A 19,982-nucleotide genomic window follows, 5' to 3' on the forward strand; every position below is an offset into this window, starting at 1 on the left:
AGCCAGATGTCAATATATTTATATTCTCTGACCCTGTCACAGTGGAGATATGCAAATGACTTTAGAACAGAATGAATTTCCTTTTACTGGCATGAATTGCCAATTTAAAGTTAATAAGAGCATGCTGCATTACCTTTATGGAGTTTTAATTTATCCATGGTTAATTTAACAGACTGTGTTGCACCGTTCAAAATATATTTCCTGTAAATATGAATATGCCTCATGCAAAGACAGCTCATATAAACATATACACTGATTTAAGAGAATTCCTTAATCACAGATTTTTTCTTATTCTGAATTTTATTTTAGGTTTGTACAAAATTCGTAAGTTGTCTGATCTGTTGTGTGAGACTTTTGCACCGCAGTGGGAAAAACACTCGACCTTAAGAATTATACTGCCTTATTCTGTATGAAAAATACTTGAAGCAAAATCTTGCCAGTTTACTGAGACTTTGAGACTACTGAGAAAAAGGGCTAAAAACAGCCCAGTTTACATGCAGCTCACTGTCTCGTTTACTGAGAATATCTGTTAATAAATGTTCAGTTTTATGAACAGGGACAGAAATAAAACATGGACGTACCTGCTGTGTTCAGTTAACACGTTGTCATACAAGATTACTGTCTGTTTTCTCTGAACGCAACTCATCTCAGCTAGGTAACACCTTCATATTAGCATCAAGCGAGCTATTAAGCCAGAACACTGAAATTAGAAAAATAAAACAGTAATACATAAAAAACTACAATCAAAACGTAACTTAAAATGTACTGTTTTTTTAATTCATGATATGATGTTCTTCTCTTATGTAATGTATTATGTATGTACTTTTGCTTTGATATCTCAGCTACACATCTTTAAATGCTAACGTTATTATTTCACCTGTAAAACCAGAATTGTTTATTGTGTTGTCTCAACTTTGACCCCGACAGTCTGACATCAATAAAAGTATCAAGATTACTTTTATTAGTGCTTAGTGTTCAGAGCAAAGGGTTGTACCTAGTCAAATTTTATTTACAATTCATCAAATGATATCAGATCATCTATGTCTATGTCTATGTCTATGTCTATGTCTATGTACACACGTGTGAACCCATGGCAACCCTTTAACCACAGAGCCCTCCCCACTTAACAAAATACCAATTAAACCCCTTGATCCCCTTGACCACCTCCCATCTAAGTCATGGACTGCCTTATTTTAGTGTTTTTAGTATCTAATTTTATATTAACGCATGCCTTCCTCATTTGTCTCACAATCCAACAGCACTGCTCTGCTGACAGCTGTATTAATATTTTCTAATTATTTCAGGTCCCACAATACCACTACTGACACTGATACATTTGTTATGTTTTGATCTATTGATTTCCGACAGTTAGACTTCGGTGAGGTGGAAGAGGAGTAACTTGCCTTTTGTTGCAATTTAAGGATGTTAATTAAGCCAAACACCCCTACTCATGAATAAATGGCATTTATCAAATTGAAATGTTTCAGTTTAAAGACTTGAGTATTCATAATAGCAAGCTCACAGTAGAAAATAAGAGATTTAGGATAAGAATACAAAAATAATCTTGTATTATGATATAAATGGCAAACAGCATTTATTTTGATTAGCAATTCCAGGAGTCCAAGACAACTTGGAAAAGGGATCATTTAATTTACCTTGCAGCCACCTTTATAACAAATGCCGTTAACCAAGCAAGATGTAATAAAAACAAATTAAAACAAACGCAGTGTACTTTTGCAATAATTGCTGAATGAGTGTGTAAGTACAACATTATCAGCATATGACCTAATAGAACTATTTTTTTAGAAGAAACCTTGTGTGTGCCATCGGCAGCAAAATGTCTGCTGAAAGTTGATTATATATCATTATGGATTAATGATAAAGAGTTGTCAGATGATTTGTCTTCCAGGATTTAGGATTGAGTAGAAAATAGAAAGTAGTATTCTGACTCTGCAGCTCTATATGCATTAACCAATGGGCTGCTCCCTTTGCCTCTGGCCTTTATCCAGGCTTTCTTTACTGCCAATACAGGAGTGAACCAGGAGCTCAGTCTATCTTGCATCCATTGATTTTAGCATAATCTTGTTTTTAACGCTCACCAATTTCTAAACAGATATAGTTACTATGTTTTTTCTTTTACTATAAGGCAATATTATATCGCAGAGAAGGTCTATTTAGGTTTTTACAGAATCGGAACAGCAGAGTCTCAAACACTCTCCAACACTGCAACAATCTTGGGAAAGTATTGAGTTGAACAAAAGAAGAAAATCAATACAGCCTTGAATGTAATCCTCCTGCACAGAAAGGCCTCTATTTTGGGAAATGTGTGAGTGTGAGTGTGTGATTTTTAATGCTTACTGTATCACTGGAAGTTGAGTAAAAATCTATATTTCTTCAACAACATACAAATATTCGTTACAGTGGGAAGGAAAGTGTACACCCCATCTTTTTAGGTAGGTTGGCATACAACTCTATGAAATCAATGCAGTGTATTCATCACAGTAAAGTGATTCTGTTGTGTGAAGAAATGGTTTTATAGGGAAGAATACAAATATAAGGAGAAAGAATGTCAACATTTCGAGCAAACCTTTCACATCTTTAAAGACATATTTGTGACTACAAGCTGCCCTGCATGATTTCTTCAGTCCTGCATGTTATTCTCACAGTCTGCAGTAAATCTAGTCCATATCTGACAGAAGGGCTAGAAACCCCCAGATCTCAACCGTGTGATCAAGTTTGTCATCAAGAACAAACTGTAGCTTCAGGGAGTGAATCGGGAAAGCAGAAATAGTAAATTTTGCAGCGAGAGTACACAGTGGGATTTGGTGGTGATAAAGTTGGGTTCAGGAGTACCACTGCTCCACAAGAATAAATCTTTTGGCCTTGGGGTGTAAAAACTCAGTAAACTCTGTGGGTCCATACAATCAGACTCATAGATGCACTGAAGAAGAACATACAGTCACTGGACGTTGTAAAATGTAACCTTGTCTGCTTTCACATCCAACAGAATTCTGAAAAATGTCTAGACACCTAAGCTACAGGAAAGATATTGAATATATTGATATCATTGTCCTAACTGTATCATAATGACATGCTAAACAGAAATGGTTGGGTCTTTGTACTCCTGGCTGTAAACTAGAGCCTGACCGATATATTGGTCAGTCAATATTATCAGTCAATATATTGGTATCGGCGAATATGTTGTCAGATATGTGCCAATTTGATTATTTTTCTTTATTCAAATTAAATATATGCGTTTGTTTGTTCTTTGTTTATTATTATGTTTTATTTAATTCATAACTATTTATAATTTTTAAATTCCCAGTTAAGTTTACTGTTTCAGTGTACTAATGTAATTGTGGTGGTATAATTTCTATCTATCACATTTAGTGTGTAACCCTCCTGTTGTCCCTGATTTTGACCAGCAAACTCAAAAATGAAGTGTAATTTCATTTAAAGGAGGCTTATTGACTATAATTTACAAAAAATATGTGTAAAACCTGTGGTAATCAGTTGGAATGAATTTGACTGAAAAGGTTCAACACAGTAAAACCAGACCGGGTCAATTTTGACCCATAATAAAAAGTTGCACAGTCAGCAGTAAGACAACAGGAGGTTTAAACTGTGCTCTTATTATATATCTAAAAGTGAATCTTCAACAGCAGGCATGTCAGCCCTGTACTGTATATCCAGGTGTTAGTCTGACCAGGTTTCTCAAAGGAGAACAAAAAATGAAGACTGTATTCTGTGATAGTAACATACGACTGGTTCACTTAAATCTGCAATTCATAAAACACACATCCTTTGATCTGATTCTGCTTTGAATAGGGCCTTACCATCTGTTAAAATTAGACTAACTAGTTTAATAAAAGGTATTCCCATGTGGACTTAATAATAATAATAATACATTTTATTTGATGGCGCCTTTCAAGTCACCCAAGGTCACCGACTTGGCACATTGTCCACAGTCATGATAATTTAATTATCACAATCAAAAAGAATACAAAAACCAAGTTGCTGATAACATGCAAATAACAGAATATATCTCTAGTTTTGCCCATGTATTCCACTCAGATAACTTCATGGAGAAACAAGACTAAATGAATATCAAGGTTGCATATCACGTCATCTGTGGCGAGACAATTCACGGGCTTTTCAATTTTGTATTTAAAATTGAAGATTTGAAATACATTGGTGTTGAAAATGAGACACGTAGATGGGTAGGTAGAGAATGATTCAGGATATACTCCCTGAAAACTTCTCACCCTTATGGCCTAAATCAAGAATACAATTAGTTCTTCTGTTATTTTTTTTGCCCTTACACTTAGTATTCACTGTTTAATTAACAGCTTCTTGCCTGCTGTCCAGAGTGTACCCTGTTCCAACCCTTCTTTATATTCTGCTTCAGACACTGAGAGATCCTGCTTTAAGTCCTGTCTGCCTTTTCATTATTAGAATGTGTATTAACATTTGATGAGTGAGTCGAGTAGATTCTGCTCACATTTCTAGTTTCCACCTTCTCCCTTTGTTCCAATGTTGGATGCTAATTGATTGTTGTGTAAGTTGTTGTTATGTATCAGATTGCCTTGTCAGGTGCAATGCCAATTATCTTAAAGTGGATCACCTGCATACAGTAGTTCCTATTTAAGAAATATCTATATTGCATGATTTTTATCCAATGTGAATAAAATGACTCATCATTAGTCATCATTATAAGGACAATGCACCAAATTTTCCAGCACATAACCCTCTGTGGTTGGCATTTAGTGGCTTAACACCCAGAGAGATAGTGACACCAACAGCTAATAAAAGCAACTAGCTGCTTTTTATACTTCGTTGCTGTTGGGTAAAAGTTGGAGAATACAATCTGGGTGGGACTGAAATCATATAGAATAATAAATATTTACAATAAAGCCCAGAAGAGGAAATATTTCCATAAATACATTTTCCCTATAAATAATTAAAAGCCAAGCAACAATCGGTCTAATTATAAGAGTGCAGTTCTTTATTGTTGTGCTAATCATTCATTTTTTCATATTATAGTATGTTGTGCTATATCCCTGATTTTCACTGCTGGTGTCCTTCCCCAGATGTTGGTTGTTGACATGATTCAACAATAGGAATGATTCCCATTTTCTTCTGCTTCTACTTATCAGACTAGATCCCAGCAGGCTCTCCGCTCCGACCCTCCACAGTCCCTTCACCTCACTGATGAATCTGTAATGCTTGTTCTGTACTATACACTAGTTTAGGGTATATAGTGCAGAACCACCAGCGGACACTGTTATATGTTCAGACCTCTCTGTAGCTACTGTTTCATTATCAATATGGATATCTTCACCAGAGGGCAGACGCTGCTCTGAGATAACAAATAATTCATCTTTGCCACACATGAAAAATCATTTCGGATGCGGCCGACTGCACGACAACCTGTAAGTCCTGACAAATGATAGCACCGGCAGCTCAGTCAGTAAACGCCTGCTATTTACAAGTAAACAAAAGAAAAGCTCGGGGTGAAAAATACAGTGCTGAGAGGAATCACATTTCATTTGACTCGCAGCCAGGACACTGTCTCGCAGTGGCGCGGCTCAGTCGGGTAATCAACTCTGTCTCCCTTCCCTGCAAACAAATAGGTGAGAAGTGAATTGTGTGTACACACAAAAGAGACTCTTAATGATGAAGTATATGAAATCCATTATGGATGTTCTCGTTTCCTGCCACCTGCCCCGGAGAAAGAGCCGTCATTGTTTTGTTTGCGCACTGGGATGAGTGTTCAGGTGGCTGGGCTGGGTGTGATTTTAATCAAGCGTATTTTTTATCTGTGCGTTATTAATATGCATGGCAGAGGCAAACTGAGAAAGGGAGGGAAGAAATGAGCTGGGAGAAAATGAATGAATCAAATTAGGGGGGCTGGGGACGGGCTATGAAACTGTGATGCAATGGTGCATGATATGTGTGCAGGTTGAATGCTTTATGGGTTTATATGGAGAGAAAAAAATTAAAGAGATGAAGGTGCTTGCATATTGAGGGTGTAGATGTGTGTGTGGAGGTGCATGAGAATAAATGAGTGAATTCAGAGAGAATGCCTGCAAACCTGAACATATATTGTACTGTAACGTTGCAGTGTTTCTTGTTTTGTATATATTCTGTTCTGTATAACATCATTTTATGCAGGAATACATTTTTTTTAATGAAATCCTACAGTCTTGTCACCCAAATCACAAAGTTGTGCTGCAACAGGAGCCTTTAACTCACAACAGCAGACTTCTTGCACTTCCAAAAAATATTTATTTTGATTGTTTGGACCATGTGGCGCTTTAAAAGGAATAGTATTTTTTTAAAAAATATGCTTACCACATATTTAGGGACTCCAGTAATAAAAATAAGGGTGCATAAACTCCTGGTGCCTGTTATATAATGTGCATGCCAATTAAGCATACATAGTAGTTACCAGGATGTAACTCCAGTTCTATGAGTACATGCGTAGTGCTCTAGCCAATTGTCACAGTGAGGGAGGAAAGGCGATATGGTTTACGGGGATAACTGTGCATATTTTAATAATAATAATGGCAGCGACACTACTGGCTAAACCAGTGAGCATACATCCATGAGCATGCTATCGGCATGCTACATGAACATGTAAAGAGAACTGAATACATTTCTGTTCATTCCTATGAAAGTTGCTCAGTGGCAAAGCAACTTTTCTGGAAACATACTGCACACGTTCTATGGGTTATGCGCCCATGGAGCATGCTCAATAGAGCCTTCTGATGTCCAAGATGGCTAACTTCAAGTTTAGCCCTCTGGCTTCAAGTTTGTTCCTCAACAGGCCCGATAGCATCCCATGACATTGTAATAACACAGTTTGGCTGCTATATCAAACTGGTTTCAAAAGAAAGAAAGAAATCACTCTCCTTATATCCTGTTGTCTCTTTATACATCCATGGCATGCTACAACTAAGAAACACTACCAAAAGGTTCCAGGTGGAACTCAAGTGCTAGAATTATTGTTCCACATGTTGGAGTAAGGGGATTACTGGTACTGCAGTAACATTTGTACTAAAATATGAGCAAATACATTTTATCAAATATAAGCCTGCTTCTAATAAAGGCCTGGCACCCTCTGTAGGGTACTTAATTAAGGCCCTCGCCACTATTTGAGGAAATATGGTATTTGTTTTCCTTCTGATACTGAGACAAGAACGACCATTCTCATGTGGTTAGCCTAGCTTAGCATAAAGACTGGATGCATGGGAAAACAGTCACAACTAAAACTAAGGAGACTTTCAATATGAATAGTCTCTAACATTAATTTTTATTCATTCATTTATGAGAACAACACACATGAGATCTCTGAAAATGTTGCAAATTTTCAACCATTGCCCTTTTGGCACGATGTTCTAAGACGGTCAAATGAAACATTGTGAAGTTTAGACAGCCTTTGAGTTATAAGTGTATTTTTTCACTTCAGACAGCGCCAGGCTGGCTGCCTCCACTCTGTATGCTAAGCTAGACTAATCCCATCTTGACTAAATTTCCATACATAGAAACAGACAGGGCCGATGTTAAAGTGTACTTCCCAAGATGTTAAATTATTCCTTTAAATCTCCATCTACTGTTGCACACATCCTAAGTCAACATGGATAACAGCCAATGATCAATGTGTTACAATTACAACAACATCCATATTCAGCCAATGACAGAAACCCCAGATATGGGTCCAAAAAAAGTTATTCTGTGAGAATTTAAATTTCTGAGATATAAATAACCTCTTTGATAGAAGTAACAAGCTGTAAGAACAGGTAAACTGATGATGCAGGTAAAAGACATATTTTGGCACATGGCCTTCGTCACAAGGCCCGTTGATGAAAACGCCAATTTTATTTCAATTAGTTTCTATAAATATGAGCTTCTTTTAAATGTGTCCAAGTCACTGTTGGACACAGGGGATTTGATGAAGGAGTAGAAAGCACAGGAAAGGAAAGGTGTTCAATCAAACTGCAAACTGAAAATAGACGGCTGTAGACACAAGAGAGCTGGTGCATAACACCTTTTACATTTACATTGGCCCTTAAAAGACTTCAACCTTTCCGTCACCTTCCTTTCTCCTCCATCCTTATCCTCCCACCAGCCCGACTGAGAACAATTTCTCTCAGCGAGGTTCTTCTCCTTTCTGCTTCGCTTCCCTGACATTACAACACCACCCCCCTTTGCGTCTCCGACTACACTATGTAATTATGATAATTGCTCATAGGGGTTTGAGGAAATTGAATTTCCCATTTTGCTCTGGTTCTTTTATCCCACCAGTTTCTCTTTGTGCTGCGTCCCCATTGCCCTGCGATTCTCTACAGGCCTGGACTCTGCTGCTTGGACACTTGATCAAATACATCCTTAATGTTTGCATGTGTGTCTTTGGACCATTTCCTCTAAAAATAGAAAGTCTTTTACCCAATCCCTTACCACCAGCTGACTCCCCAATGAGATGTATAACTTAGAGAGAAGGAAATGTCCACACTATGAAAGCATAATGAAATTCTAATTTAACTGCAAAGACGAATTATCAAAGATATTGAATGTAAGCACACATTCTTAAAAGTTTCAACGCCTTCTGACTTGAAATTGAAAAGAGCTGCATTTCAGCGCAACAGTGGATTTCCACCACTAATATACAATCTGAGAAGCCATCACACCATATCAAAACTAATAAAGGAATACTAGACCAAGCATGGCACCCTTCAAGAAAGGTATCCTGAGTCACACTTCAGCACAGAGCATTTGCCACGGTACCTGCTCCCTAAAATAGTCAATGTGACTGCTGTGGAGCTTTCAGGGCCGGGGGGAGTTCAATTATTCAAAAAAGGTCTGAGGAAAGTCTTGCCGGCTGACAGGCTGCTGCAGCTGAATCAAACAGCTCTGCGATGCTGCCGTCAGCTGAAAAATCCTCCATCCCCAGAGTCAGCTTTTCAGGAATGAGGAGGAGGAAAAAGCTCAACTTAATTTTCTTGATTGCTTGTTACCCCACCGAGTCAGAGTGGGTTCCTCGGCTGTGAAAGTGACCCAACAGAGTTGAGGTCAAAACAATGAACTCATTCTTGCGAAAATCATTGTCGTCTTTCAAATCTCTTCTGAAAAGTAATTTTTTTCAAAAGGCTTTTTTAATAATCGCTTTGAAATGTTTTATTCAAAAAGTTTATTACGATTTGGAAAAGTGTTTTGCTTTTTCATTTTGTCCTTGTAAAACACTTTGTCATCTTTGGTTTTGTAATCTTTGATTGATTTTTATTAGATCATCATTTATACATCAACAAAGAGGCATTTCATGAGTTCTTTTAAAGGTTGTGTCTGTGTTTTTGCAACTTGAATCAAATGTATGTTTTCCCATGGTTGCTTGAAACAGATTAATATACAAAGAGTACATACTGTACAAAGATCATCAAAACAAGCAAGGAATCACCACATAAGAAATGATAATCAAACCACTACCAACAAAGGAAAATCAATACTGAAGCAAATAACCAACACACAAAAAATCAAGATCTAGTGGGTTTCACCAAACAAACTGTACTACACAGCCTTGCCACACACACACATGCTCGCATCAGTACATTTGAAACTAATCACTAGTGATGACAATATCGACCAAGCACAGAGCTTCAGTTTTGGCATGACTCACAATAGGTATTGACTAGAATCCACTGCCGGTGTCACCCACTGTAACGGTTCACTGTCTTTTCAGCTACTGTACAGTTATTGTGCGCTTGTTAAACACACATTCCCTTAGAGCCAGTTTGGTGAAGACGGCTGGTTGATACAGTGATGCAAAATGACACCCTTTATATCACTGGGCGAAGAGGTAGAACGCTGTAAGGCATTTACCGATGGACACAAGTTTAGTTTGACACTATATCCTTTCCTTTTTTTTAGCTTCTTCTTCTTGAATGTTACCATTCATCTGATATGGTCACCTCAAAATATAATTTCCCATGGGAGCCAAAGCTTCCCGGCAACCACCTAACTGGCACTCGTCAAAGTGAAAGCTGAGACCTGGGAATACAGTGACATTACTACAGAGACTTTTGATAAGTGGTAAGAGACAGATGGTCACTTTACCCAGACTATTTTAAGTGTCCACCCAAACTGTGATAGTCCCTCATTGTGTAAAAAGAAGTTCAACTACACTAAGAACAGTACAGGTCAAAGTTGGGATGGACAGTGAGGGGTAGTTTGGGTTTAAAATCCATTGGACCACCTGACTGCTGGTCTTTCTAACCACTTTAAACTTCTTTTTTTAGCCAGTATATAACACTTGACTCACCAATATTATAACACATTAGGAAAGATGGACAAAGCAGGCATGAATCGGGCATTGTTGTTCTCTCTTGTTTGCCTTTTACCACACAAATCCTCCCACTGTGCTTTGGGAGATATTATACTAAAATAACCCAAAAACCATCACTGAAGCCTCACTCACTGTGGCTTAGCGAACTTCTAACAATCCCATTATTCTGGGTACACTGTCCAATGATGGTTTAAATGCTGTTTAGCAGGCTTGTCTGTCCTCAAGAGAATACATTTCTGGAAGAAATAATGAGTTCCCATAACATTAGCATTTTTTAAAAATAAAATAAAATTTAAAGTCAGGACACAAAACCTGTATTATTCGAACTGCTTAAACACTATGTTAGTTTAGCCTAAAGCGTGGGATGCTCCCATGATGCCAGCACTCTGACTCCTGAGGGCAGAAATGCAAAATCACTTTAAAAAACCAACAGGAAGCAGTGTGTGTTAAGGGGGGCAATCAAGGCGTAATTGCATGGAGGGCATTAAATGAGCAGTCTTGCATTTCCTGACACCTTATTGACTGCTGGGAGGTGAGTCAGCCGGAACGTGTCGCGTGAATAATAAACCGTGCCAGACCTGAGACCTGACTAACGTGCGGAAACGGAGCGTGTGCGCCTCTTAAAGTCTCGTCTTGATGCAAAATGCCTTTCCACCTGACTTCTCTGAGGAACGTGGGGAGGCTTGTTAAACATTTGCTACGTACCGATGTTTTTTTTTCATAAGGGGGGGTGAAGGGAGGGGGGGGGCTTGTTACACATTTTCATCATCATCGCTCTGTGATAGCTTGTATCCCGCTCTTGAAGCTAAACAGCTCAGGCAGCTACATCATGTAATCAACAACCCAGAGTCAAGAATGAGGCTGATTCTGTCCCAGCTGGGGTTGCTCATTTGTTAATTGGACATCTGCAGGTCAGAAATGACTTGTCTTTACTCTACAGTAGATATTAGATAAATTAATAGAATATTAGTGAAATTGGTTCTTTTAGTTGGTTAAATCAACATGGCTTTGAGTCATAATTCTTACCTGTGCTCATTATTAAATATAAAGAACATAAATGATCAGTTATACAACTATAATGAAAGAAATGAGGGTGTACATGTTACAATTATCTCTTTTGTGTTGCTTCGGGAGTCTGGGAGTTTAAGAAGCAGAATCCTACTATAACACAATATCAACATGTATTTCTCTCCTTGAGTTATCTATATAATTTAGTATTTTCCAATGTTACATTTTATAGTACTAAAATCAATCTTTGTCTGTCCACTAACAGCGTTTTACCCTCTGAGCTGTGCTGTGGTGATTGGATACTTGCTGGTAATAGGTTTGATGCCAGTACACACCACCGGAATTAAACTCACACACAGCTGCCAGGAGGAAGATATGCTTGATTTGGCTAACTTACAGGTACCCTGTGGAGATGCTGTATAGAGCAGAATTTCTATGAGTGGGTCCCTGTTTTGTCTGTATTGTGCACACGCAACAAAAAACAACAATGCAGGATTTAAAATACTTTTTAAATGTTTTATGAGGAAAGAAATGAATTCAACATCTTTGTTAGACCTCAAGGATACAATGAATGCATTGTGTGTATGTGTGTGGTGAATAATACTCAGTATAAATAATGTTTACTTTTTTTGGTTTTTTGAAGCAACATAGAACAAATGGATTCAATTTGAAACATAAAGGCTATTCTACACAGTTTCTGTCACATTTTTCACTGATCTGTCTCACACAAAGTATTTTAGAAAACCACTTTCTATTGTAATCAGTACAGCTGTCTATACCGGCTGTGTAATGCTGCTGAAGCACATTTTCACACATTTAATGTCTGTTTAGGTATTATGCTACAACAATATAGTGACCTGCAGTACTTAAGATCATTTTTAATGCTCCAAGTTTGTTCATTTTTATCTCTGTTGCACTTAAGAGATATAAAGTATGGCTCGACTGTGACATTTATGTAGTCAGGCTATATGAAGGTATTGCTTCATGGCCACAGAAGAACTTTGGTTTCAATGAACTTTGACAATGAACAGTATTATATTAAGATTGGCTGAGAAAATCTGAACCTAACCTTTTACTGAAAAAACCTATTCTGTTCCTACAAAAGCATTGCTAGTATAGTGTGAAAAATCCACAATGGATTACTGTAGAAATATTATTACAACAGGTCGCATTAAAATCATATTTTAGCTGCTTGAATTCCACTTTTTTCCTCCCAGAATGATGTGAAGGTTTCTATTAAGGAGCTGCCACCCACTATAAGCACAGTAACTGCCATCAGTCTAAAGCCTGCAGACAGTTTCTGCAGGTTATTACTGCTGTATGACAGCCTATTATCTCTCTATGACAGGCCATTACCTGCACAGAGGAGCTAGGTAATGAAATAGGCAGGAGGACAGTGAGAAGACAGTGTGCTATCAACAAATCGAACAGATGCTCTTTACACTGAGCCACAGGCACGGAATCTAGAGTATGCGTCAGAGTGGAGTCGACTACAGCACACTGGCATCACAATGATGGGTATTTTTACCCAAGTGTTGCATTCAAGGGTTGCAATGGAGGGAAACGCCATCGAAAGACAGGATGAGGTTCTGGATAAAGCTGGATTTCTTTAGCCTGAAAAAACGTAAACTATTTAATTACACCTGCATTTGTTTTGTTTGATGCAGCAAAATCCTAAAAAAGTAAAGATATTGGAATCATATGGTTCTAAAAGGGAGTTATGATATAAAAATTCTACTACATTAAAGGAAATATATTTTGCACATTTCCAGGTCTATATTATAAATCTGGAGCTCTACTGGAATATCTTTGCATGATTTACAGTTCAAAAAACTCCTTTTTATACTCATATTGACTCTTTACGCAGACCCTCAGTTCAGCCTCTGTCAGAAACAGACTGTTTTAGCTCCTGTCTCTTTAAGCCCCCCTCTTAATGAGCCCACTCTCTTCTAATTGGTCAGCTTTCAGAAGTCACATTTCGTCCAACCTCTGGCAGCTACGTAAATGAACTCTAGTAGTAGGATTTCACCTCTTTTCCTCTTTACTTGAAATACCAACTTCTCAAATCCCGCGGAACATGTTCAGATCATAGATTGTATAAAAGAAATGGACGTAACATCCGTGACGTCACCCATTGGTTTGTGGACTGCTGCTCGGAAGCCAATAGTTTCGAAAAATAAAAACACGGATTCTACTTATATGGGCATGAGGCGGAGCTATGGGCGGAGCGGGGGAGGTTGTGATAGGTTGCGAGGGCTGGATCTCGGGGACAATAGGGCAATCAACCTGTCAATCACGCGATTGAGACCATAAACACATTTTGAAAACGTTTACTGAGGTTATAAATCAAGTGAGAAGTTTTCTCCATTGACCTGTATAGAGACGGAAGTCCTTTTGAACATAAAACGGTCGCCCCCTGGTGGCCTTTTGATAGAATGCAGTTCTAAGTTACTTCTGCGTTGGCCTCATTTCAAAGGACTGGAACTCCCCGCCTGGTTCAGATTGAAAATATGAGAGTGGACAACATAATAACACATGGAAAACAACCGTTAGCTTTAGCATTAATGCTACTGAACTGGCGGCCGTTTATGGTCATGTGGATCATTTTGTCTGCAATGCAGAAGCACAGCAGATTGAAATCCTGGCTTTTAATTTGTAGGGAGCATTTCTACCTACATTAACATCAAGTTTTGGAACTTTGACCATGTTTAATATTGATATCTAACATCAAAACAGAATACAACAGAACAGAAACTCAACAGAAAACCACAAAAAGCAGAATGTGACCTCTGTTTCTACCCAGATTTGGGTGCTACTGCAGCTCTAGATAAGCATGATGGACTTTTCTCATTAAAACCAACCAAGACCAGCAGTTTGTGCTCACTTCATGTTGGTGTTAATTTCCTTAAACTGACTATTTTTTCCAACAACTTACTCTCTCTCTCTCTCTCTCTCTCTACTGATGAACAGCAACAGTCTTCTCTGGTTTAACGGGTTTTGTTTTCTTTTATCCAAACAAGTAAAAGGAAGGAAAAGCAGCAGAGCTCAAACAGAGTGCATCAATCACACTTAATCTAAATGCGCCCTCGCTTTACCCTGCTGTTTGCAGAACACATTTTAGATGCAGGTGGAAGACGCATTCGTAGATGGAAGGAAAAGGCCTTCTCAAAATTAACATGCTGCAGCGAAAACATGTAATTTTCATTTTTATGAAGAGGCAGTAAAATACACAGATAGAGGACAGCAAATTATTTTCTCAATGGACTCCTCATCATCAGGGACAAAATGGGGTTTTTAATACTACATGTAAATCAAACACTTCAGCAATCAATATTCTCTACTCTAGTTTTTACTGCATTCTTCGGTGCAGAGTTCCCGGCTTATTTATATAAAAAGAAATGAATGAATTTTTTTTTTTTTTTCTCGAAAATGATAGCAATTTCACATTTATGGCCGGCCATCTTTCAATGGTGGTAATCAGAGCGAGCAATCAGCAATCAGAGAAGCATTCATTCACTGTGTTTTTTTGCTTTTATTTAGGAGGGAGAGGATTGCTTTGTTGCTTCTCCCTTTGTTGCTATCGACTTGTCTTTCTTCATTACCTGGAAGACGACAATGTGGTTTTAACATAAATGGTAGCAGACGTGCAAAGAGACCACCCCCCCGCCCCAATGCACGCTCTCAGACGAAGACTCGACTTACATTACACAGATGTATCAGCTTTCCAATACTCAAGGTTGTTACTGGCTTGTCATCCAGTCTGTTGTTCAACTCGCAGATTCTCAGACTACAACAAGTCGATATGTTTTTATCAGTACTTCACATCGGAAGATCCTCAGTGTTTCATACTGGTCTAAATGTGTCTTCAAAGACTTTTTATGGAGGTAAGAATTTCAGGGCATGAAAAGGGACAAATTGGACATTGATGAGAATAAAAAAAATATATATATATATCATTTGTTTCAATCTAAAAGAGACACACATCTTCATCAAGCCATGTCATCCCTACCCGTGTATAAACTCACATATACAGTCACACTCACACAATCCTGATTATCAATCCTAAACTCAGTAGAAAATTGGACAGTGGTGCTACTGAGATTCGAAACTGGCAACCTTTCTTCCCCAAAACACCCTGAGCACCATCATCTCCACATCCATCTCTTATATCTCTGTCACTACTCTCCCTCACACACACTCCTCTCTTCATTTTTAGCCTTCACTCAGCTCCCACTCTGTTTCTGTCATTCTCTCTCCCTCTCTTTCTCTCACACACATAGATTTGCTCCTTTAACACCAAACATCCATACAGTTTTACCAGTTTTACTGAAATACATTGGCTTAATAAAAACTAGGGTCTGGAGCCTCCTGCAGGGTTCCAGTGGGATCTCATCAACATGAAAAATCTTTGAATTCCTATGTTTCCGTTCCTTTGAGATTATCCCATTTGGGAAATGCTTGCAAATGATGTCTCCTGTGCGGCTCAAAGCACAGCAAGAAAAGCAGGAAATAGACCCTTTACCCTCATGGTGTTGATGCTGTGAATAAAGGTGACTGAATATCACTACATAAACAATATCAATACATAAATCTGAGGGACAAAATCCAATGTAAGGTCTGTCTATTTATAGTGGAGGGATGTTTCTGACATTCATCAAGGTACCAGTACTAAATTCCAGTGGTGACATCACCTTCATTTCAGGTACTTAGAGTGTTTTCCATTGTCTATTACTACAGTACTTTACAAATTAATAATTTACATACAAAACATATAATAAACAAATATGATAATATGATAGATGAAACATTCCAGCAGTATGTGGAGCAGTTAAATTTAGCTTCATGCACATCAGCATAACAGTTACAACATTACAATGCTGTTGGCATGTTAATGCATTAATGTTAATCATAAGGCTGTAGAATTATATGACTTTGATAGCGGCCATTCTGTATAAGGAGTATTGTTTATGTCTGAGGCTTTAAATAGAGCCTATGTTACATAGCCAATGTGAACACAAGTGACAATTATGAGAGAATGATGATTGTTTTAAAATGTGGATTATCAGTGGCACAAGTACCCAAAAATCCTACAATCAGTGAAGTGACTCAGTAATATCTGCAGCACTATATCTAACCATCAGCTACTGATCATAGCAGACCATGTAAGATTGTTGCAGCAAAACTGTTTCATCACTTTTTTAACTTTTCATTTGTAAAATATATGTATATGGATTTCATCTTTCTGAAATTACTGTTGTTACATTTTGCTGAAAGTAGACTGCATAAGTAAAATTCTCATTACATGACTTTAACTAGTAGCGTAGATTTAGCTTTTACTACGTTTCTTAATAAACCTCATGGCTTATTATTACACTTATTATTAGTAGTAATATTCATTATGTTTTTTTTTCTCCTTGGCTTTTAGTCCCAGCTAGGAGTAACCTTGGCTTTTTACTTTCTCTTTTTACTTTCTCTTTTATTCTAATTTAGTTTTTGTTTTAAATTGAGTTCTTACAATTCCTTTCATTGTTTTTATTCATTATTATATTTGTGCATGATTATATTGTATTTTAATAACTGTACAGCACTTTTGTCAACTGAGGTGGTTTTCAAATGTGCTTTACAAATAAATCTTGACTTGACTATTATTAGTTTAAGCTAAAAGGTGAAGCGCACATATTGATGCAGTGGTGAGTGATGACCGAGCAGGACAGCAGTGTGTTACCTCTTCAAACAGCTCCAGGCTGTACGTATTGTCGTCATCCGCGAAGAAAACCACCCCTGCGTCCCGTTTGCTCCGGTGCTGCCGGAGCCACGCGAGAGCCGCATTCCTCTGTTCGGTGGCGCGTGGCATCCCGGCGCGCTTGAACCTGCGGGGTGTGAACACATGCAGGTGCGTGTATGGCACACCGCACCGGGCCAGGAAGCGCGCCACCAGCTCCGTGCGCACAGTGGAGTCCTCCACTACGATCCAATGGAGCCGGGGCACCTGGCGGAAGACGTGGGCCAGCCGGGTCAGCTCTGCCTTCTGCACCGGACGGGTGTAAGTGGGAGTGATGGCGTAGATAACCGGCAGGGCGGACTGGTTCTGGGTGCCACCTGCTCCCGGTGCGCCGGTACGGGCCGCCCGCTGCGCCCTGTTGGTCCGACCGATGGCCGGAACCCGGATCGTCCTTTTACTGTCGATATCGATCATAATGATGACAATAAGGACCCAGGGCAGCAGGATGAAGAAGCGGCTGAAAAACACTGATTTCATGGCGAGGCTGAAGTTACCGTGCGCCCTCTCTTTCACTCCATCTCAAACGGAAAAGCGCCGATCGCAACTCCTGAAAGCCCTGCTTTCTAATCCTCTGCTTTATTTTTCATGACCAAACAACAAAAACCAGTACGATGAGTCCATTTCAAACTATGTAAAGCACAAAAGCATCCACTGTGGTCCCCCCCCGTCCCGACGGGACTGTTTCCCCGGAGTCCCCCTCCTCCTCCTCTTCTCTCGGATGGGACTTGAGCGCTTCTTCGCCGTCCTATCCTCCTCCAGCTCACTCTCACCTGCCCCGTTAAATTCCCATATCCAGAGGTCCGTCAGTGTGTGTTTCCAGAGGAGAAAAACAAGCCGGAGAGGTCCTCCCTGCAGCGGCCGGTGATAACCCACCGATGTGCGCCGCCGAGGAGCATCACTTGGCGAGGACGGAGCGCTGCTCTGAGTCTGAGGATAATAAGGCAGGAGGGGAGGAGCAGGTGCAGAGCAGAGGAGGAGAGACGGGATAGAGGAGAGGACCTGGGGAGAGAGAGAGAGAGAGAGAGAGAGAGAGAGAGACATAGACAGAGAGGACGGGGAGAGAGCAAGAGAGGGAGAGAGAGAGCAGGATAGGAGAGAGAGGGAGGGGGGGAGGGAGGGAGGGAAGGAAGGAGAGAGGAGGGGAAAGGGAAAAAGGCCTTGTTATGTTGTGCGCATCAGTGTCCGCTGAGGATAAAACCAGCTGATAGAGAGGCATGGATACGCGCGCACGCACGCACGCACGCACGCACACACGCACACACACACACACACACACACACAGCAAGAGAGAGAAGAGAAGCTTGTGTTACTTAATCTCATGCTGTGTTTGTTAAGAATAAATTATTGTATAAAAAATAGGAGGACTTGATATGAGGACTCAAGGGACCCAAATACCTCAAGGCGTCCTTGAGTGGGATTCCAAGGGTCCACACACTGATCAAAACAAAAAAGAGGAATCATTTAATTTGAGAAATACATTAATTGGAAACATGCATTTCACTTTCCTCTTTTCACATTAAGTTTAGTTTTATGCTACACTGTAAAACACTATACAACCGAAAGGACAATAAAATATCTTAACTAAATGTGTCCTGCATGCATTCAAATCCCGTTGTATATATCACAGTATAGATACACAGTACAGGAAACATGAGGAGAGGGAGAGGTGACATGCAACATAATGTACTTAAGGTATCTGAGACATATTATATTAGGAACTTGTGGTAATGTGGCATGAATCCTAAACCACAATAAGCTACATGGACACCCAGAGCCCTCATAACATTAATATGAATAAAGCTGAGGCAATTAACTGTGTAACTGTGTGGCAGAAACTTCATCTGTAACAATTTCAATACTTTGATTAACCATTTATATCATTATATAAGGTAAAAAATAGGGGGGGGGGTAACAAATGTGATCCCTTGTTTTCTCAGTCTTACATAATAGTATCAAACAGAATATCTTTGGGTTTAAAAACTGTTGTTCAGAGTATGAAGACCTTGGGCTAAAAGAACGTATGATATGCAAATTATGAATCGATGAAGTGAGAAAACATTTGGCACATTATTCAATAATAAATGTAGTATGTATGTAGTTATATATAAATCATTTAAATGAAGCTGGAATGGTTTAGGTTTATGTTTTTCAAACTAGAACCTGTAGATCTACGTATACATGTAGAAAACTTTCCACATAGCAAGACAGGGAAGAAACATACAATGCCGGGACTACAGAAAGTAACACAATGACTCAACTGAACATGTCTGGTATAAAAACAGTGGGTGCAACCATTTTATTTATATCGACTATAACCATTGTAGTGAGCCACAATGGAAGACTCAAGAAGCATTTGGGACATGTCAAAGCATCCCAGTAAAAAGACTAGTATGACAGAATGTTTACGCCTTCTCTCATCTACTTTGACAATTTCTACAATGTGCTGTATGACGTTTACCAAAGGAGAACAACTACGAACATGTCAAAGCAACAGAATTGCAAAAGAATGTCGTTGGTGCTTTCAGGTCTAACTTGTTGTCCACTGTGTCTCTCTCTCAAAAGACAAAAACATTGTGTAGTCTGATCATTTCATAAGAATACCTGATGATGATATTATATAATTACCAATTTCCCATGTGTCATTATCACCTTATTTGACTGTACAAAGTCATATCTAAAAACAGTTGATTCTCAGACGGGGTTCACCTGAATGGACCTGGATCAAACAGGGGTCAGTCGTCTCCTGTGGATTCATTTACAGGTCCTTGAAATAGGTATGTGCGGGAACTTCCTCCTGGTTTACTGATGTTCTCCACTTCAGCCGAGAAGCTGATCATTGACGGTTAATTATGC

The 19,982-nt window shown here is 39.0% G+C and overlaps 1 protein-coding gene across 1 annotated transcript in view; it reads right to left on the reverse strand.

Annotated features, from left to right (window-relative positions):
- The window catches only part of b3gat2 (beta-1,3-glucuronyltransferase 2 (glucuronosyltransferase S)), a 51,489-nt gene extending 33,883 nt beyond the window's left edge, over positions 1 to 17,606 (reverse strand). Inside the window, exon 1 of the mRNA XM_053333711.1 lies at positions 17,073 to 17,606. Coding sequence (XP_053189686.1) covers positions 17,073 to 17,606 — 534 coding nt within the window. The remainder of the gene's footprint in view (positions 1 to 17,072) is intronic.
- Between the last annotated feature and the right edge of the window lie 2,376 nt (positions 17,607 to 19,982).

This window comes from Scomber japonicus, chromosome 14 (genome assembly GCF_027409825.1).
Source record: "Scomber japonicus isolate fScoJap1 chromosome 14, fScoJap1.pri, whole genome shotgun sequence".
Lineage (NCBI taxonomy): Eukaryota > Metazoa > Chordata > Actinopteri > Scombriformes > Scombridae > Scomber > Scomber japonicus.